We start from the raw sequence: 22,019 nt of genomic DNA, 5'->3' as shown, positions 1-22,019 counted from the left end.
TAACAAAGGAGTCATTTGCATCAAATCATATTTGCTCACTCTGCCATTTCAACTTCCCCAAGTGCTTTGTTTCCTGTCTGAACACAGTTTGGAGTGTGTTTGCTCACCTCTTCAATTAGTGTGCCATTTCGGAATTAGAGGTAAGATAAATAGTAAATACAATGATCTATGACTTCCATTTCAAAACCTTTTGAAAGGACCAAGAGGAAGCCGGTTTAAGCATGAAGTACTTTCAGCGATCAGTTCTGAATTTCAGAAGTGGATTTTAGACTTGCTCCAACCCTAGTTCCCCCCCCCTTTTTTTTTTTTTACAAAAGTTCTGAAACATTTCTAGATCCATTCTCACCTGGATGTCTTATCTGGATGCTTGGCGAAAGTCAACAAGTCCAGTCCTCTGCTAACACACAAAAACTCTGCCTTTTATTAGCAATTTCTATAAAGGGCTCAACATTTCTATTACCGAACAGACAAAGACAAGACAATCCTCCAAAAGAATCCTATATTTTTGTCCATTGCATTTGTGTGTAAGTGGAGGTCCTTTGGGGTGGAACCAAGCCTCTTCCTTCTCTTGTTGCCCTTTGGCCATATAGAGATGGTGCTTGTCATCTGGCAAAGCTTGCCGCCATTCCTTCCAATGTGAGTTTCACCCCTTTATCCTCAGGCCCCACCTGAGTTTCTGCAATTCATTCTCTAAATCCCTAGCAGTCGACATTACATTATAACTTAGAGAGTCACCTTTGGAATCATTCTGAGATACAAAGACATTGAAGAATGTCCCAAAACTGAAATCCCTGCATCGTCTCCTTAAAAGAGCCAGAGACGATAAAAAGAGGTCTACATTTTTAATATCAAGGCAGGAATTTAGAGGGTGCATTTACTGGAAACCTTCCTCAATGGACCATAAAAGTAGGTGTAGCAGATAAGAGCAGGGAGTGATCACTAGAAGGCAACAAAAACAACCCCCTCCCTCTTTACAACCTTGTAATTCCTTAATTCTGGTTAAGACTAGATGGAGCTAAGCGTCCACTAGGTGGCAACAAAGAGATTCAGAAAAAGTTCTTTGATGCCCTCTGGTGGTTAGCTGAATTTTTGCAGCTCAGAATTGGAATGAAACCATGCCAGGTAAGAAACTTTGCTAAGCATTTTTGTTTTGGTTGTAAAGTTACGCTCCTAAATCCTGAAGCAGGGATTTATAGCAACTATCCAGGACTCTGAAAGGGTGTTTCCTAGACTTGTTTTCGTCATCTTCCTTTGGTCACTTGATCTTGTAAGATAGAAATCATGAGAGGGATAATCTAAGTAGAATATGACTTTTTAAGATCACTCTTCTACGGGTTACAGTTTGTGTGGAGGTATCGGATCAACATTGCAGAAAGCCAGATGACCATTTAGTTAGCAATAAAAAATACATGTTCTATTTCTTGTCTTTTGGATTTTGTAGGCCAGCTGTCGTGGTTCCGACAGATGAAACTCTTCAAAGAACTTCGAGGCATTGTTTTCCTTAAAGAATCTTTATTTGAGTAGCATAACATCGGCACGAAAATAGGTGAAGCCAAAATATGAATTCCCCTCCCCTGAACACATAGTATCTAGCGCAAATCCCTCCTCTAATTAACAGTCATAAATCACATTCTCCAATTAATTTAAAATGCAGGCTTTCCCTCCAGTTCTCCAACCCACCATTTCTTATCATCTTTTATTTCATAAAACCTTGACTCATACTACTGCAATATTGTTATGTCTAGCTAACTCCCATACACACTCCTCCCCCCACCCCCAGTATCATCTAATTCTAACTCTAAGAGTAAAAGATAAGGAAAATGGCTGTATCTCCAAATGTTGTCAAATCAAGAACATCTGATGTTAGCAGCATTGACACCAGCTTTGATAACCTTAGTGTTATCTGGACTCAGCCAGTTGTGGTTTACCAACTAATCTTAATCTGATCTGTGAGACTAGTTTGCAACCCTAAGTTATGGTTATATGCAGCCACAAAACAAACTTGCCTTAAATAAAGTCTTAATTCAACATATCCGTGCATAAGCCAATGCACGTTGGGTCACCTTGTGAATAAGTCGCTTGCAAGTGGGACTCTTGTCTTCTTTCCTGGAATTTTCCACCTGATTTCTATGTGTGCAGGGCATGTTACAAAGCCCACTGATAAAAATCAAGTTCCTTTTTTAAAAAAATAATATCAGTCTAAAAGTAAAACAGAAAACCTTCATTTCAAGGGAAGACTATGCTTTTCAGCTGCTTTTCTTCTTCCCCTCTTTTGTCTATGGAGATCCTCAGTCATCCAGGTCACAATTGTCCATGGCACTTTGGAATGAACATCCTTTGAATGATGTGGAGTATAATGGATTTTCAGGGGGAAAAATGCAGATTATAGGATTCAGGGGGCACAGATAAACCTCCAAGTGGCCTCAATGACTCTCAGAAAGATAACTGCAAGGAATATAAACCATTCAGTCAGAACTGAAGAAACGTCTTGGATGAGAAGCAAAATGTCTTCAAGCAAAACAAGAAAGCACTTTTGGGAGTTTCACCCTTCTGTTTTCAAGATCACCATATTATGGTACCATGATAATCACATGGTATAAATTACTGCCTAAGAGACTTATCAATTCTCACTTGCTGAGTATCTAGAAAAAAATAGAAGTCTGTAATGAGAGATATATATTATCTCTCTCACGCATATTGTCTCTCCTCTTTTTTCATAGCACAATGCATGTATGTGTGTGGAGCTGTGTTCCTTGCCCAGACACCAGTGGACACATTATAAATAAATGTGCAATTTACCCTCTCTTACACATGAACTCAAAGCTTAGCTAGAACTCAAGAAGCTTACCATTTTTGATCTGCAGATGTCAGAATAGAAATCTACAACAAAGCTTGCTGTTTAACTCTTACATGCATAAATCCCAAAATATGAGCTCTCCAGATTTGGAAAACTAGTTCATCAGAAGGGTATTTAGATCCAAGATTTCTGTCTCAGGCTGAGTTAACAGATTGGGTTAAGTCACTGCTTGACTGAGATGTATTGGAACTGGTTGGCTTTGTGATTGTGTGAAGCAGCGTGCAAATGTACACATCAAATAGTTTAAATCAGTGTTTCTCAACCTTGGCAACTTTAAGTTGCCTGGACTTCAACTCCCAGAATTCTCCAGCCAACTATGCTGGGAAGTCCAGACAGCTTAAAGTTGACCAGGTTGAGAAACTGATTGTGGATTGCCGTGGCCAGCTCACCATGGGAGAACTTGGCACTGGACAATTCAACAATTCAATGTAATTATTTTCCCCTTGTCATTCACATTTCATTTTGTCCCATCTTTTGGTATCCTTTCTTTAATGGTTCTATTCCACCATTTCTTCAATATTAATGTAACTCTTGTTCCATGGCCAACTGTCCCACAACGAGTTGGCCAGGGTGAGTTGTGTGGAGCAAGTTGGCCATGGCGAATTGACTGTGAAAGGTTGGCCGTGGTGAGTTGGTTGGGGCCAAGTTGTCCTAGACCGCAGTGGTTGTGTACCCATTAGCTAAATTTCACTGCATCTAGCTAATGCAGCAATTTGCTTGTGTTGCAAAAAGAATGTTGTATTCTAAGAATCTAGATTCACTAAAAAAAATCTCCCTTCTTTGTCACCGGACATCTCACATGAAAGAAGAAAGGCAAAATGCCTCAGAATAATGCCAGGAATATAAGCTGCAATGTCGCAATCTATTACTCATCTTTATGCTTCTTATAGCACGAATTTCATAAGCTTCATTTATGAAATTAGCTGCTTTGCACGGGGTATAGTTATGTGCCTGATTCCCCGTCTCATTTTTTTTAGTCCAACCTAGAGTCCTCAGCAGGAGAGCAAATTTTGATGGCTAATCAAAAGGGTGAGATAAGAGGACACTAAGCAAAAATATGAAGATAAAATTGATCAAAGGTGAGCACTTCGTTTACAAATAAAGCGACTGAGCTGTGATTTCACACCAAAGGGTAAATCTGAAATCTTCATCTCTTTTTTGGAACAGAAATTTAATGCACTTCTCTAAAGGCACGTTGGATATAAATGGAGCCTCTAGAACAGACATGTCAAACACAAGGCCCGGGGCCCGGATGCGGCCCATGAAGTGGTTTCATGTCGCCCGCGAAGCCATCCTGGAAACAGTGAGGGAACGGCCCCCACTGCCTTGGCCCTGGCCCAGAGACCCTCCTTCTGCCAGAGACCCTCAGACCTGTCCCACTCCTGCCCAGGCCCCCATAGGCACCCTTCATGCGAACGATGTAGAGCTGGCCATGCCCACCCAGTAGGCCATATGCACTCTAGCCATGCCCACCCAGTAGGCCACGCCCACCTTGGCCATACCCACCCGGCCCCTTGAGGGCAACCGCAATGCTGATGCGGCCCTCAATGAAATTGAGTTTGTCACTCCTGCTCTAGAAGGAAGGTGTCAGGTCTGCCATCCAGTTTGCCATTGTCAACAAGGAGGGGGATCGGCCGGGTGGGATAAGGGGAGGGTTAGCTTGAGGAAACGAAACTATGCATCGTGCCATCTCATAAGAGCCGGTGGCCGGGACTGCTACCCAAACAATTTGTTAGCACCTAATTGGTCACTTGTTGATAACCAGAGGGGTGGATATGAACAAGGAAAAGTTAACCATATGTTTTGGGTGCAAAAATCTCAGATCCAGCGTTGCTTCTTCTGTAACCACTTGGCTTTAGTGAGGTGTACCTTTGGCTAACCATGGGCCAAGAGTCTCTCTTTTCTAACTGACCCAATTGGGACGGTTGACGAAAGGCATTTATCCTTTGCATGATAGTCTAGAACAAGGCTCTCCAAACTTGACAACTTTAAGACTGTGGACTTCAACTCCCAGAACTGAACTCTGGTGTAAGCTAGTTTGCCTCCACACAGTGACCAAGGATAGGCGCGCAAGTGCCGAACAGAATGAACTAGTAATTTAGGATGTCAGGACTGCATTGTGTGTCTAGATTTCTCTGGCATTGTACGCTATACGCTAAATAAATAAATTTCAACTCCCAGAATTCCCCAACCAGCCCTGCTGCAGAAGCAACAGGAAGAGAGTTGGGATTGTCATCTGTTTCTAGAAGAAATTTAAGTTATATGTGGCTGGCCTCTGTGTGAGATACGGAAATATATTTTGGGTCTCTTAACCTGAAAATTCTTTTGTTCTCATATTGTAAGAAGGAAACAGTGTCTATTCCTGCCAGAATAGGTGTCTTGAGGGCCAAGGTAAGTGAAAAGAGCAATATATAGTAAGGTGTTGGAATAATAAATGTGGTCATATCTCAAAACTCATTTTTAGCATTGTATCCATGTCACGTTTTAAGATACTAGAAAGCTGTTGAAATCCTGAGAGACACTGACAATGTATTTACTTGTGAGATAAGCTCATCTAGACTGCTGTTTCCTCATGTGTCATGGATAATTTTTGACACCGGGTTTAGTTGGCTCACAGGATTTCCTCCTTTATCTGATCATGTGTATGTTTTCACAAGTTTGGGCACCTTCTTGATTCTATTTTGAATGATCTTCAGTCAATCTTCCTCGGTATTTTGCTTTGACTGTCTCACCAGCAAACATGGCATCAGCTAAAGCCAACTGAATCTTGTCTTCCATGGTTTAATTATAAAGCATTTTCCTAGAAGACAATCATTGAATTTATTTTTAATACCCAAACAAAATGTTTAAAAACATACCTAGCAACTGTTGTAGACAAAAACCAGGCACTTATTACCATCTTTGGTGGGCATGCCCCAAAGCCAAAAGATTCTGGTCAAGAATACACATATGGTTAGAGAAAATAACTAAAAAACATAGATTTTAATGCAGAATTATTTTTGTTAGGCATAATTGTAGCAAATTATGAGAAAGAGTGCAAATATCTAATTTTACATGTATTAACTGCAGCGAGAATTGTATTTGCTCAACATTGGGGAAATGAAGATTTACCAATGGAGGAAGAGTTAATTAATTTTTTTTTAGATTGTGCAGAAATGGATAGATTGACATTGAAAATGAAAGAGAAAAGAAGATTCAGTATACTTTTAGAGCATGGGATACCTTTTATCAATGGCTAGAAAAATGAGGTAGAGAGAAAGGAATTTAACATGTATTAGTAAGTTAAATGTTGGAACCCAGACAATATGTTGCTGATGAAATATTAAGCATTTTTGATTATAAAAAATTATTATTAATATAATAATAATAATAATAATAATAATAATAATAATAATAATAATAATAATAATAATAATAATAATAATAATAATAATAATAATAATAACCAAACATTTGGACACAGACAGTGTCCAAAATATGGTGTCTTATGTGGTGTCTTTGTGTGTCGAATAATTACCTTTACCTTTATTGTTATTGTTATTTACCATTATTTATTATTTGTTTTTGGCCAGCCTGTATGTTGTTTCCTTCTGTAATGATAAAATGAATAGGAGTCCAATTTGCTGAATATCAAAGACCTCTGAACAAGCTCCAGGAAGAGAAGAACATCGGGGAAGTGTCATCAGAGGCTGATTGCCTAATAATTTGCTGACGTAAAGTTTGATAGGCCTGGCAGATAGAGGATATAAAAGGCTGCAGGATGAAGGCGAGTCAGCTGAGCAAATAGCTACCTGCGGTCTACGGGTAACTATTGGAGAAAGAGGCAGTCTTTGCAAGAGACCACATGGATCACGAAGAATACAGATGGAGAGGTGAGTCTGGGACGGGGCAACAGATGGAAACTTGGCCAATGGATTTCCCATTTGTGCTGGTGATGCTTTCAGCTTTATTTCCACTTTTTGAACAGGATCAGGTAAGTCCCGACAGCTATTGGCAGTTGCAGAAATGAAAAGTCCATGTTTAAAAGTAGGGTATCTATCGAAACCAGGTGCAAAGGGGGTCTAAGAGAAGGAGGCTGCTTCTTTTATAGTTTACCTGCACGTTTTTAGAAGCATCTTCGGATAGCCATGCCTTCACCCAGAGAGCTCATTGTGTGTCGCTGTGTGGATCTCAATGTCATCAGCACCAGCCAACACAGATAACGGAGAGAGACTGAAGGACCCTAAGGGACTCTTTAAAAAAAGGACTCTGAAAAACCATTTTAGAAGGGAACTGTATTACTTATTTCTGTCTTACTCTACCACTGGCCTCGACACAGAGATATATGATCCTCAGATGTTGCCATACGTCACCTGGCTGCAGCTCCCTGCCATACTAGCTGGAGTTGATGGGAATCAGATTCCACCAACTCTGGAAGGAGCAAGGATCTTCTCTTCTTTATTTTGCAGCCCCAAAGGTAGGCGTGATTTCTTAGAGGTAAATTCTTTTTCATTCATTAGCTGCTGTGGTTGGCTGCACATGGGACTGGACGCTTTATAGATGGAGGAAGATTTACTCAGAAATAAACCCCTCTATACATTTTAGCATGTGTGCCTAAAGATTGCAGCCTGCTCATTTCCTGTTTAGACAGTTCTTTGCACAGCAGTGGGCAAGCTGCCGAGAGAGATTCTACCGATGCTGATAATGCTATATGGGCAAACTATGGCAGTGATAAGATGGATGTGCAAAATGTCCTCGATGGGGCAGGAATGGTGTTTGTGAGCTCTCCTTGTTACCGCTTTCTAGGGAAAGAGATGGTGGACTACATTTGCCAATATCTCACCAACATCCGGGAAAGGCGGGTATATCCTGATGTGCAACCAGGTTACATGAGAGATCAATTGCCCGATGGAGCCCCTTTGGAGCCAGAAAGCTGGGACAATATCTTCAGAGATATAGAGAACATCATTATGCCTGGGGTAAGGACAGGGTGTGCATGATATGAAAAAAAGGGGTATATGTAATGTATATGTATATGTCTCCCACCTAGCATTCTCTTGATGTGATGTGATTTCAGCTCTTAGAATCCTCACCAGCAGGGCCAATGAATAGAATAGAATAGAATAGAATAGAATAGAATAGAATAGAATAGAATAGAATAGAATAGAATAGAATAGAATAGAATAGAATAGAATAGAGCTGGAAGGGACCTTGGAGGTCTTCTAGTCCATCCCCCTGCTCAAGCAGGAGAACCTATACCATCTCAGATAGGTGAATGTCTAGAAACGTTTGGAGAGCTGGAGAACCTTACTATGCCTATGTATTATACATATATATCATGTACATATACAGTCAACAAGCAGAAATCAGTGACTTGTTTAACCCACAAACGTGGTGGACCCAGACACTGGATCGCGATTCTCGTCAATTTGCAAGCATGGTCCCATGATCAGGGACGATGGGAGTCACAGCACAAATTTTTGAAAGGTGACACATTTCCCATTCCTAATTCAAGCCAGTTGCTATTTTGTTTTTAAGGAGAGATTGGACAGCCATTTGGCTGAAATGGTACATAGGGTCTGTGGCTGGAGCAGGGGGTCAGACTAGAAGATCTCCCAGGTCCCTTCCGACTCTGTTCTTCTGTTGCTCCACAGATGATCATTAGCAACATATATCCCAGAAATCTGAGGGAGAAGAGAAATTCTAAGCAAAGTAAAATAAAGGATCTAGCTGCCAATATGTATTCTGTTGGGTTTCCAAGTAGGAGCTACAGATTTATGCCTTGGCAATTCACCTCTAAGGGTAGTACTTGAATTGAGAAAGACAGTCTAAGTCCTCAGGGTTTTTTTAAAATGGAGAAGAAAAATCCTGGTGATTTTCTTGAGCTATCTCTTTCATCTCACAGAGAACATCTTCATACAGCAGATCTGAATGCCAGTACCCACTCAGCACAGCACAGAGCATCAGATATGTTTTGATAACAGTAACAAATAACAGCCTCTTTCTTGAGCAACTCCAAATGCCCTCCCTCATTAGATACAACAAAGCAGAACTGAGTGCTGTTTCCTCTTTACCACACAAGACACTTATCTGATTGAGATAAGTGTCGTGCTTAAACAAGTGTAACTATCATTTAGCTACATCCAATTAGCTATCTTTACTGGTTTTTAAAGTCATCCTTCCCAACTAGATGTCCTCCAGATGTCATGGAAGAGCTCCCAAATGCACATCTGGAGAGGATCACATTAGATAATGCTTCTCCAAACATAAAGATGTCCTTATTGGATGATAGATAGATAGATAGATAGATAGATAGATAGATAGATAGATAGATAGATAGATAGATGCTGCTCACACAAAACGTGAGGATTTGTAGTATCATTGGCTACGAGACCTGATAGTTGTACATTTCCTGCTGCATCACAACTTAACTTTGTGATTAAAGACAGTATCTCCTTCAAGCTGACCTCATGTCTATGTAATTTTCTTAGCAGCATTATGGATGCCCCGTGCTGTGGTCTTCATTCAGGATGTGTTCCAATTTTCCTGTGTTCCTTGATAAGAGTTCTGACACAGCTACTGTAGGTTTAATTCAGAGCCTGGTTAGGACTTCCAGCTGTTCAAGCAATGTTTTCATTACCGGGGGCATAGGAAAATAAGAATCCTGAGAGGCTTTCCTTCCCTTTGCCTGGGCAATTTGTTTTCATTGTCCTGTCTTTCTTTCCATCCTCTTCATTTCATGCTGGTACAGCTGATCGTATTTTTCTGTGCTCCTGTCTTCACTTAGGTTGTCCATTGGCAGAGCCCACAAATGCACGCCTATTTCCCAGCTCTGACTTCCTGGCCTTCACTCCTTGGAGATATGTTAGCAGATGCTATTAACTGTTTGGGATTTACTTGGGTAAGTAACTCCAGCTTTAAAATCTTATGCTCAAAATCCCAGAATCTCAAACGATCAAAGAATTTGTACTTGTAGTAGGTAATGCAATATAAGGATTAAGGTCATTTTGCACCTGTTCAGAGCCTAGATAGTCATAATAGACAAACACCATGGATTGACCAATTCCCTATAGCAGTGGTGGCGAACCTATGGCACGCATGCTAGAGGCGGCACTCGGAGCCCTCTCTGTGGGCACACGCACCGTCACCCCACCCCTGCCTCCTCCCATGGCCCCCTCCTCACCAGCATCTCCCCCGGAGGAAAGTCACCCCCAGGCGCGGCCCATGTGAAGCAGCACAGCCAAGGACATGGTAGCTGGGCAGTGGGGACAAGACTCTGCCCTTGCGGCCCATTGCGCACAGATGATGCTATGGGACACAGGCGGAGGACCTGGCTGCCATGGTGCTGCTGGGCCACTTGGGTGATCTGTGGCAGGCCACGGAGATGGTGGGTGGCCCAGCGGCAGGGCGGAGTGGGGACAGGGGTGGGGGGCAGTTTTTGGGCCCTCAGTCTCTAAAAGGTTCACCATCACTGCCCTATAGCATCCTTTAAGCCAGCGGTCCCCAACCCCCAGTCCGTGGACTGGTACCGGGCCCCAGCATGCCAGCAACCGGTCTGCACAAACAAGCAGAGCCCCATCCGCGGAGTGCAGGCAGCACACAAAACCACGTATTCTCCAGTCTGTGGAAAAACCTTTCTCCATGGAACCGGTCCCTGGTGCCCAAAAGGTTGGGGACCTTTGCCTTAAACACTCTGTGAGGTTAAATTAAATAAAAGAGAGAGAGAGAGAGAGAGAATCTTCCGAAGGCTAGCTGAAAAAAGAGATAATGCTTAAAGCATAGTAACCGGGGGATTCTGGAAACAGAAGTTCACATCACTTTTCCAAGTTCGAAAAACACTGAGCTGGTCAGCAGTCAGGTGTAGAGAATGCCAGATGTTCTGCCTTTGCTTTCGGTTTCAGGCTGACCTAAAACCTGGGTGCTTTTTCAGAAACTCCCGCCTGAATAAATAAGAGAAGCCATACCTGGCTTGCTCAGCCTGCGTTGGAGAATACTTGTCTGCAAATCATTCTTCCTAACAAGCTATCAGAAAGTAGTCCCACTAGAAGATTAATTTCTGCTTGCCAAGTCACGAGACGTGCAGCAAGACCAGTCGAGTTGGGTTATCCTGGAGTTGTGTGTTACATGACAGGAAAGCCTGAGATGCAAACCGCAAAGATGGCAAAACTCCAGAGCTTATTCAGAGGCCCAGGAGAAAGAAATGAAATGTTAACTAGGAATGAGGGCTGGTAGCAAGAGGGGGCATGACGTGACATGCAGTTTTCTCTCCCGGAAAAACAAATGCCTGCAAATGGGGAAGCACTTTGGGTTGTGAGATGTTTCTGTCTCATGCAGTGACAACATCATCTTTCCCCCATACGCATGAAGGCTGCATTCTCTACCAGACCTATGACGCATTCAAAGCTCGTTCCCACCTGTGACAATATGTGTACGGGTAGTCCTCGACTTACAGCAGTTTGTTGCACACAACCCTGTGCAATTTGCTGGGGGGAAAAAACCCCAACACACATTAAGCATTGCTACATCAAGAGTTTCCCCACCTTCATCCAATGGGATGCTGTTTTACCCACTGTGTTTCCTTCGCCTACTACTCTCAGGCATCCAGTCCAGCTTGCACAGAACTGGAAATGAATGTGATGGATTGGTTGGCTCAAATGATGGGGCTTCCGGAAACATTCTTACATTATCATCCAGGGAGCAAAGGTGGTGGCATCTTGCAGGTAAATGAAGGGATTAATTGATTGAGTAAGGGAGGGTTTTAATGTTCATAGCCATCCATTTACCATGTGATTGATTATGAAGGTCCATTGTTGTTAAACTGAGCATGCTTAGAACATGTAGCTGTATTTGGTACTCCTTTGGCCAATAGGGTGCTCTCCAAATACGTTGGAGCTACAAATTCCAAAAGATCCAGGAAGGTTGGGAATCATGGAATTGGAGAGGCCTTTAGAGGTCAAATCCCGAGTGCCGCTTAACAGAGTGAGCGCCTGTTATTCGTCCCAGCTTCTGCCAACCTAGCAGTTCGAAAGCACGTAAAAAATGCAGGTAGAAAAATAGGGACCACTATGGTGGGAAGGTAACAGCGTTCCGTGCGCCTTTGGCGTCTAGTCATGCCGGCCACATGACCACGGAGATGTCCTCGGACAAGCGCTGGCTCTTCGGCTATGAAATGGAGATGAGCACCGGCCCCTAGAGTCGGAAATGACTAGCACGCACGTGCGGGGGAACCTTTACCTTTACCTTTAGAGGTCAGCTGCTCTCCAGTTCCAACCCAAGCTTAAAATGCCTATCTACATCCTGGAAAAATTTTCTGGTATCATGTACCCAAAATACATCATTTTATAAAAGTTCTCTGTACAGCTGTAACACAATGTAAATTTCAATTCTTTCAGTCACATATTTTCCCATTGTTCTACGCTGGTGCCTCATTACTCAACCGCTTTGAAACTCATCGGATTTGGTACTCAACACATTTTGACATGAACATTTTGCCCCAGTATTGATCATTTGTTTGGTACTCAACACACAGGCTAGGACTTGCTGGTGTCAGCTGCCTTGTGACTCACTACATTATTCCTTATGGGAAAAATTTATTTGGTAGTCATCATTTTTGGTATTCATTGCATCAATTTATGATGAATACAAGGTACCACTGTACCTGCATGCTATAACTGATTTTTTTTAGCCCATGTTGTACGTTCTCACACTTGTTCTTCAGTTTCAAATTTCAGTAGAAGTTTATACATTTTAGCACCTTGCTTCGCAATGCTAATTCTGGTCCCAGTTGTGACTGTAAGCTGAGGACTACCTGAACTTAACTGATTACACTAGAGATTGTTTTTCAGGAAGTCATAAATCTTCCTTCAGTAGGAACTATGGGTGTCATCTGCCCTTCTGCAATAAGATTGCCTAATCACATCCTTGCAGAAACCACAGATATAATACAGAGTGCTTTGAATACTAAATATTATTGTTTGTGGCTAATAGACTCTCATTGGAATGAGAGAAAAGATGAAGTCTGATATTGTCTAGATGTTTTAGTCTTCAATTCTGCATGGCAATGGCAAAGGGTCCACAACTACCTGGAGGATCAAGTTTGCTTCCCATTGCTCTACGATTAAGTGTTCTCTACTTAGAAAGTCAGCAATCTTTTGATGAAAAAAATGGGAAGGAAATATAGCAAATATAGCAAAGAAGAGTTATATATAATGATACATATCATCACAGCAGCGAGAATGAAATTCGCCCAGAAATGGAAAGATAGTGAAATACCTGACGAGAGTGAAGTGATAAACAAAATATGGGCATGTGCAGAAATGGATAAGTTAACTTTGGAAATAAAAAAATAAAGATCAGTCAGATTATTGTAAAATTTGGAATAAGTTTTACCTATGGTGGGAATAGAAAGGAAGGTCTTAATAGAGATATACAAGATGCTGAACTTACATATTATTAGAATAAGGTGGACGATAAGATTGAATATTGTATAATTGTATGTAAATGAGAGGTATATAAAATGTATATAATACACAAAAAATGATGTAAGACAAGAAAGTATGTCAGACCGTTAACACCCTGTCCAAAGTTTTTAAATATTTTAAATAATAAAATTTGAAAAAAGGGGGGGAAAGAAAAAATGGGAAGGATTATGACCCATGTCTCAGATTCATCTTGGCATTTGGAGGAACTAGGAAATTTTTCATATCAAACATAAGCTATTGTTACAGGGTTTCCCCCCACTTCTCCCTACAGGGCACAGTTAGTGAATCAACCTTGGTCGCTCTGCTAGCTGCCAGAAAGAATAAAATTCTTGAAATGAAAACATCTGAGCCAAATGTCGATGATTCCATTCTGAATTCTCGCCTCATCGCATACGCTTCTGATCAGGTGAGTTCTTCATATAACTATGAGTGAATTTTTAAGTTATTATTACCTGTGGAACCTGATTTGGAAAAAAAATCATGGTCAACAGAGGAATCTGCAGGGTATAGAAGTCAAAAAAAGATGGTGGCCACGACGATGCCGTAGAAATAGAATCAAATACAGAATAACAGAGCTGGAAGGGACCTTGGAGGTCTTCTAGTCCAACCCTCTGCTCAACCAGGAGACACTATACCATTCTGGACAAATGGATGTCCAATCTTTTCTTGAAAACCTCCCGTGATGGAGCACCCACAATGTCTGGAGGTAAGCTGTTCCACTGAGTAATTGTTCTCATTGTCAGGAACTTTCTCCTTAGTTCTAGGTTGGATCACACTTTGATAAGCTTCCGTTACTTCCCACTTCCTTTTCACATCTACCACATGCATGTCGTCCCTTTCACACAAGCCTTTGAGCCAATATATCAATGCCTGGAACACGGGCTTTTCATGCAGCTTTGTTTTCGGAAGGCAATAGGGTTTAACTAACCAACTTGCAATTCTGGCTCTTTTATTATTGGGCAACTGCCCTATGTATACTTTTTGAACAGTAGGGGGCAGCCTTGCCTAGGAAAGATAGGCTTGAGGCACCTGAGATGCAGAAAGGAAAGGATGCAGTTTTATTTTATTATTTATTTATTTTATTTTAATCCCATTTATATCCCGCCCTTCTCCGAAGACTCAGGGCGGCTTACAATTTAAGCACAAACCAATGCTGGTGCTCATGTGAAAAAAACAAAACAAAACAAGCTGTCATCAGTTCCTTACATTTACCTACTACCAGCATGTGAATCTTGCCTTTAATTGGACTGCCAACCCATTTACTCTTATGGTGTGTTCTCAACCATCTCCAAAGCCCCTGAAGGCAGGAGGGCAAGAAGCCACGGATGGAAACAAATCGAGGAGAGAAGCAACCTAGAACTAAGGAGGAATTTCCTGACAGTCAGAACAATTAATTAGTGGAAACGTCTTGCATCCTGAAGCTGTGACTGCTCCAACACTGGAAGTTTTTAAAACAGCCATTTGTCTTGAAATGGTACAGGGTTTCCTGCCTGAGCGGGGTGGGGGGGGGGTTGGACTAGATGACCTCCCAAGGTCCCTTCCAATTCTGTTCTTCTGCATTCTGTAATCATCCACTGATTGTCTCCAATCTGGGTCTTGTTTATCCAGGCTCATTCCTCTGTTGAAAAGGCAGGTTTAATTTCCCTGGTCAAAATGAGGTTTCTGCCAGTTGATGAGAATTTTGGCTTGAGAGGTGAAACGCTGGGCAAAGCTGTGCTGGAGGACCGAAGCCGTGGCTTGGTACCCATCTTTGTAAGTGTTGCTTGTTCTCTCTCTCTCTCTCTCTCTCTCTCTCTCTCTCTCTCTCTCTCTCTCTGTGATACGATCGCATCTGAAAAACAGCAGAGCCCTCCTTCCACCCTGTTGCAGAGTTAAAGGGAGACTTGCCTTATCCAGTACTTAGGACCTTTCAAAGTTACAAAAAAAAAGAGATACTTACGGCCTACATTTATGGCCGTTTGCTGATGGGTCAGTACATTTAACCATTAAATATCGTTTTTTTATTAAGTTTAATTCAGGGGGGGGGGAAACTGTTCCCTTTTTCGAATTGCAATAACGTAGGCAGCTGATATGAGAAAGTCTGTATGTCAGCCAACAGAAAACTCAAGGTACAAAAGCAGAAAAAAAAACCTGATAATGAGTATGGGAAGAGCTAATCACACCAAGACAGACTGAAAAGTCTTTAATCAGTTATGAAATGTAAGTCTGTATAGATAATTAAATAATTGTAATTAGATTACCTGGAATTAAGGGGAAATGTCCTGACAGTGAGGACAATCAACCAGTGGAACAGCTCGCCTCTAGAAATCGTGGGTGCTCCATCGCTGGACGTTTTTAAAAAGAGAGTGGACAATCACCTGTCTGAGATGGTATAGGTCCTCCTGCTTGAGCAGGGGGCTGGACTAGAAGACCTCCAAGGTCCCTTCCAGCTCTATTCTATTCTATTCTATTCTATTCTATTCTATTCTATTCTATTCTATTCTATTCTATTCTATTCTATTCTATTCTATTCTATTCTATTCTATTCTATTCTATTCTATTCATTCCATTCCATTCCATTCCATTCCATTCCTCATTCCATTCCATGTATTCTAAAGACACTTTGGGCCAAAGAGTTCTACAGCCTAGGGCATAAAAAACAAGAAAAGAAAGAAAGAAAGAAAGAAAGAAAGAAAGAAGAAAGAAAGAAAGAAAAATAGAAAGAAAGAAAGAAAGAGGAAGGAAGGAGGGAAGGAAGGAAGACATTTTTTACCAACTCTCCTTTTGCTTAAGTTTCCAATTTATTTCTTTTAAAATATTTTAATAAATCTCTGGTTTTGTCTAGGTTTGTGCGACTCTTGGAACAACTGGTGTGTGTGCTTTTGACAGCCTTGCAGAACTAGGTCCAATATGTAAGTAGTTATACACCACTTAGGCCTAAAAGGTCTTTCCTGGAAAATCTATTTGTTGTCTAAGTCTGCTTCTCCTCTAAGTATTCTCAGATCCCTGATCTCGCAGGGCAGATCAGGAAAGTGGAAGATCAATGTTTCGGGATCTTTCAGAGGGATTTCTCAGTGCAGGTCCTTCATTCAGCAATCCTGACAGAAGGAACCCCTTGCTTAGAGACGGTAGATCAGGCTGGGCAGCTATGACAACTTTATGACTTGTGGACTTCAACTCCCAGAATTCCACCTGTCTCATTTTGGTTATCGTATGGGTGTATTCTCACTGTGTTCATTTTCGTTGTTTATTTTATTCTTCTATTATCGTGCTTCTGTTCTGTTTACACTTTTTTCCCCATGTTCTTGCTTTCTATTATTGCAAGCTGTCGAGAGTAGCCTCGCAGTGAGCTAGGCAGGAAATCAATTTAACAAACAAACCAATTGTCAGGACCCACCCCAATCCACATCTTAGGAAAACAAAAACTCTTGGAGTCAGTTCTAGTCCAAAAGGAATTTTTACTAGGACATGTTTGGTTGTGGAAATACAAGACAGGACCTGGTATTGTTTTACAGATTGAAACTTTATAAAGAGTTCCCGGTTCAACCCCCCTTCCCTCAACCCCATTTGGTCAATCCCCCCATCATTTACTTCGTGTCATCCCTTTCGTGGGAAAAAGGGAACTTCGGATCTTTACGGTTATTGCCTTCTTCCTTTACAGATTCAAATGGACACAGGCCAGATGCCTTCTTCCCTACCCCTCCCCTTTGTTCCCCCAGTTCAAAAGGTTTCCCTTGGTCTTTGAAATAACCTAAGGCAGTCTGAATCCACATCCGCTCTTCCTTCCTCGGGAGATGGCAGAATCCAGGGGGGAGGGATAATGTTTTAAACATACATTTAAGAATGTGATATAAATGGATTCTGACACCAATAAATATAATGTACTTTGGGGTTTTGTATATGATCAAACCCCCCCAATAAAATGGAACTTTTCGACATGGATTTCTCTCCAGGTGCTAAAGAGAACCTTTGGCTTCATGTTGATGCTGCCTATGCTGGAACAGCCTTTCTGTGTCCAGAATACAGATCTTTTCTCGAGGGAATTGAGTATGCTGATTCTTTTACCTTCAATCCTACCAAATGGATGATGGTTCACTTTGATTGCACGGCGTTCTGGTGAGGGCCCAAACGTTCTCCATCCCTTTTGCTGTCTGACATTTCTCAGTCTTCCCAATCAGCTTGTCTTGTTTTCTTTTCATCTTTTTTAAAGGGTTAAAGATAAATTCAAGCTCCAGCAGACTTTCAGCGTTGACCCCTTCTACCTCAGACATCCAAATTCTGGATCAGCAACTGATTTCATGGTGAGAACCAGGGCTTTTTTTTCCTCATAGAACGCTCAGAACGGAGTTCCGGCACCTTTTTTGGATGGAACCTTGTAGGGTAGGCAAGGTGGGTTGTATGACATGTGTGAGTTCTGGCACCTTTTTCTTTTACAAAAAAAGCACTGGTGAGAACATTCAGCTTATCCTTAGGCAGGAATAGGCCACAGAAATATTCCCCACCCCGCAATCCCCACCCCACCCCCAGCAATGAAGGGAATCAGGATGGGATTCAGAAGAGAATGGAATTTGTGAAGTAAGTAGGCTTGTGGCATTTCTTCCAGCTCATCTTCCCCCTTGAGAAATGGCCAGCTAGCTTATTTATTTATTCATTTATTTATTATTGGGACTTCTATGCCGCCCTATCTCCCGAAGGACTCAGGGCGGCTAACAACAATAAAATACAACGATACAAAAGTTAAAAAGAATTAAATTAACAGCCCCAATAGAATAAATTAAAATTGTAGTTAAACATTAAAAAACATTTCATTTTATTATTTTACTATTCGAAATAATCTATGGATTTGTTATTTTACGAGACTCAAACTGAAGGTGGGTGGCTGTACAAAAGACACAGAGTCCAATTGTCAGTTTGAAAGGGATGCGGTAGAAATTAGCAGATGCCTAAAACAGGTCAAGTTTAGCTTTCGTTTAATGCTTTCAACTAATAGGCGATTTGAATAAAACCTTCACCAACTTGGCGGTTATTTCAACTTGGCGGCCAGTTGATTCAGAACAGTTGCTAAATGATAAGGTACTTTACTTGTGTGTTGAATTATTATGCAGTTAGGCAATGGTGGTTTATTAAGTAATTCATGGTTGAGCAAACCACGACTGGGATCAGCCTGTGAACCTTGCCACACAGTCCTTCAACTCAACATCAAGTTCCCTTCGTCCAGTGCGCTCCCACAGGGAGGGTCTTCTCAGGGTGCCGCCGGTAAGAGATTGCCGGCGGACGACACCCAGGGATAGGGCCTTCTCAGTGGGGGCGCCTGCCCTTTGGAACCAGCTGCCAGTGGAGCTGAGGACTGCCCCCGACCTCCGTTCATTCCGCCGGGACCTGAAGACCTGGCTCTTCGAGCTCTCTGGCCCAGGCTGAGGATTAATCTTAATTTTAACTGGGGTTTTATTTATGCAGGGACAAATATAATTTTTTTAAATTTGTTTTTAACTTTTGTATCTTGGTTTTTTAATCACCCTGTAAACTGCCCTGAGTCCTTCGGGAAAGGGCGGTATATAAATGTAATAAAATAAAATAAATAAATAAAATAAACAATGAATCCCACACAGTTGCCCACCTCTTCCCTTTCATCTGACCCATTTAACGGAACAACAGAATTGGAAGGGACCTTAGAGGTCTTCTAGTCCAATGCACTGCTCAAGCAGGAAACCCTCTACCATTTTTTATTATTATTAAACCTAACAATATATAATTATTAGAAGTGTATTATGTTTTTTTTCTTTACAGCACTGGCAAATCCCGCTCAGCCGGAGGTTCCGCTCTCTAAAACTTTGGTTTGTGGTTCGCTCGTTTGGTGTGAGAAAGCTTCAGGAGCATGTCAGACACGTAGGTGAATTTTAGAAGGATAAACGTAAACCTTGCTGATGCCCTCAATAGTTAACGGCTCTACTGCACAGCAGGAGATTTGGGCAAATGATGTTTGAGGATCAACTTTGATCAGAGCAGTTGGTGGACCAGTCTTTGATCTGTCAATCCTGCTGAATTTTGAGGTTGGATTAGGCAAAAATCACTGGACATTATCTTTCGAGGGGAGAGACTCCAGCTGTAAGACAAGCTCCAAGGAGAAACTCTTTCTTAAAGTCCTACAAAATTGGGAGCAATATGCTCACTCCTGTTTGCTCTCCTTCATTTACATGCAGCCCTAGACTGTTCAAAGATTGTCACCAATAGCTGTGCTATTGGGAATAATTATTGCCTTTGTTTTTGAAAACCCCAGGGCACTGAAATGGCCAGGTATTTTGAATCGCTGCTCAGGAGCGACCCCTTGTTTGAAATCCCTGCGAAGAGGCATCTGGGACTAGTCGTTTTTCGTCTGAAGGTGACAATTTTCCTATTGTATTTTACTATAACTTACACCATTCTCCCATGATGGGCTTCCCTCTCTGCGCATCGGACTACAATCCCCATCATTCTCCTCCAGCATGCTAGTGGGGAATGATGGGCACTGAATTCCAGCTCATCAGAATGGTGTCCAGTTGAGAGTTGGCTTCTGTGCTTGGAAACTGCGAGGAATAAGTACAGATAAAAATGGCCTGAAATCTGGACAGCTGGATGGTCACACTCGGTTGGAGGTTGAAATGGGAAGAAAACTGACAGGTTTAGTAAACTATGGGCAGACACAATGAAACATATACAGTAATTGCAAACTAGAAATGGGCTAATCTCAGTGTTTTTTCGGCTCTGATATTTGCTCATAGGTCAGTATTAGTTTATCAAATACGAGGGTTTTTTTAAAATTAAAAAACCCCATTAAAATTAGTATCACGTTTGGTTAACAAAGGGACGCGGTGGCTCAGTGGGTTAGGACGCTGAGCTTGTCGATCAGAAGGTCGGCAGTTTGGCGGGTCGAATCCCGAGTCCCGCGTAACAGAGTGAGCGCCTGTTGATCGTCCCAGCTTCTGCCAACCTAGCAGTTCGAAAGCACGTAAAAAATGCAAGTAGAAAAATAGGGACCACTACGGTGGGAAGGTAACAGCGTTCCGTGCGCCTTTGGCGTCTAGTCATGCCGGCCACATGACCACGGAGATGTCCTCGGACAAGCGCTGGCTCTTCGGCTTTGAAACGGAGATGAGCACCGGCCCCTAGAGTTGGAAACGACTAGCACGCATGTGCGGGGGAACCTTTATCTTTACCTTTACCTTGGTTAACAATATTTTTGCAAATTTCGGTGTCTTGTGCTTTTGGATTTGGCTTTCAGGCTAGATTTTGTTTTTACTTCTTGTTTGAGGGAAACAGATGTTTTAAGATCTTCTTTTCTTCACCACCCAGAGTAATTTGACTGGAGCGGTACATCAGTGTTGGGATTAAAAAAGCTAAATATTTTGTGTGTGTGCCTTTCCCTAATATACACCTTTTTAAAAAGGCACAACTGGAAAACTGAATGGGCAAAATTTGGGGAACTGGGAATTTTGGAAAGATTTGTGGAGCTGTTGGGCCTAAAAAGGCAAAATTATAACAGTTTGCATTGAAATGCGAGCAGACCCATTTTGGCCTGGAAGCTTAACTAGATGGTTGATGGACATTATGAGCTTAGCAAGGGGAAAAGAGACCCTCCCCTAACCATCAATGTTTGATGGAATGACGGTGAAATGGCAAAAAAGCAAAGCAGGGTTAGGAATGTCTTTCAGTGTTTACGTGCGTTTGTATCTTTGAAAGTTTCTTTCTCAATGGCTGTCATGAAAAGCTCCCTCTTTTGCAAACAGGGTCCCAACTGGATGACCGAAAAGCTCTTAAAAGACCTGAACAAATCAGGAAAGCTCTTTGTCATCCCGGCCTCAATTCAGGAGAAGTTGATCATTCGCTTCACTGTAACTTCTCAATTCACCACACGAGAGGATATTCAACAAGACTGGGCCCTCATCCAACGGACTGCGGCGAACGTCTCCAATCAGTCTCTCCTCATCCTGGAGGAGAAGGCCCAAATCCCCAGGCAATTAATCAGCTCCAGTTCAAAAGCAGCAGGTGCCACTCCTCCTATTTTCACAGAGAAAGAAAAAGGCAACGTTTTCCCTTTCAGCAGGATAACTAGCCAGCCTCGGAGAGGCTCTCTCAACTCTTCTTTGTCACTGTTGAACGAATACATCCCAATGGCCAAAGAGCCTCATTTGGATGAGTGCTTCGCAGAAAACGCTCGACGTCTGACCAAGTCTGACTTGCCTTCTGTCCTGAGTTTATCAGCTCAAAACAAGAAAAAAACGGTCCGTTCCTTCAGCTGGGACAGCCCTGTGGAGAACAGACCTTGTGCTGGCAAGAAATTCCTTTCCAAGTTGCCCAAAGCTCTCCTGATGATCAAGAAAGAAGATCTGAAGAAACAACCCCAGTTTTACCACATGCCTAGTTTTCCGGAATGCACCATTCAGTGTGGTCTCCAGTTGCCATGTTGTCCTCTTCAGACTATTATCTAGCTCTTAAGAGCTTCTTTCCTCCACAGAATGACAACCAAAGTGTGATTATTTTTATGCAATCTAATAACCTGTGGCCCAGAAACATCATAATTGCAGATCTTATTATTATTATTATTATTTTTTTTAAAAAAAGAGCGTGTATACCGAGTAAGTTCTTAACGTAAGTAAAATATTTAGTCTTGGCATCTAGAGTTTCAGTTTTCATTTCAGACGGTCACTTTCTCATATTGAATTGATCCACACTATATGTTGAGACAT

General features: G+C 41.9%; 1 protein-coding gene across 3 annotated transcripts; it reads left to right on the top strand.

Annotated features, from left to right (window-relative positions):
* The first annotated feature begins 6,299 nt into the window (after nt 1–6,299).
* On the top strand, nt 6,300–21,946 carry HDC (histidine decarboxylase). 3 transcript variants are annotated; one of them, XM_081337688.1, is made up of 13 exons: nt 6,300–6,729; nt 7,176–7,313; nt 7,643–7,815; nt 9,624–9,737; nt 11,434–11,556; nt 13,589–13,723; nt 14,926–15,069; nt 16,142–16,208; nt 17,250–17,412; nt 17,507–17,597; nt 19,084–19,182; nt 19,574–19,675; nt 21,060–21,946. In XM_081337688.1, exons 1-13 carry the CDS (start codon nt 6,702–6,704, stop codon nt 21,759–21,761), a joined length of 2,079 nt encoding a protein of 692 aa, XP_081193814.1. In that variant the 5' UTR covers nt 6,300–6,701; the 3' UTR covers nt 21,762–21,946. The 3 variants fall into 3 exon arrangements, with proteins under 3 accessions (XP_081193814.1, XP_081193813.1, XP_081193815.1); XM_081337687.1 differs by having other exon boundaries at nt 6,300–7,313; XM_081337689.1 differs by lacking the exon at nt 7,176–7,313 and having other exon boundaries at nt 6,301–6,729.
* Nucleotides 21,947–22,019: the final 73 nt, after the last annotated feature.

The sequence above is a fragment of the Vipera berus genome (assembly GCF_964194415.1).
Source record: "Vipera berus genome assembly, chromosome: 12".
NCBI classification, from domain to species: Eukaryota; Metazoa; Chordata; class Lepidosauria; order Squamata; family Viperidae; genus Vipera; species Vipera berus.
The sequence above is the reverse complement of the archived record's forward strand: the minus strand, read 5'-3'. Positions and strand labels throughout refer to the sequence as shown.

What these genes read in the sequence shown, in the direction of transcription:
- HDC (XM_081337687.1), top strand. Translation starts at nt 7,031, where the DNA reads ATGTCATCAGCACCAGCCAACACAGATAACGGAGAGAGACTGAAGGAC. An exon ending in AGAACATCATTATGCCTGGG is followed by an intron (nt 7,816 to 9,623) that starts GTAAGGACAGGG and finishes GTCTTCACTTAG; the next exon opens with GTTGTCCATTGGCAGAGCCC. An exon ending in TTCAGGAGCATGTCAGACAC is followed by an intron (nt 19,183 to 19,573) that starts GTAGGTGAATTT and finishes TGAAAACCCCAG; the next exon opens with GGCACTGAAATGGCCAGGTA.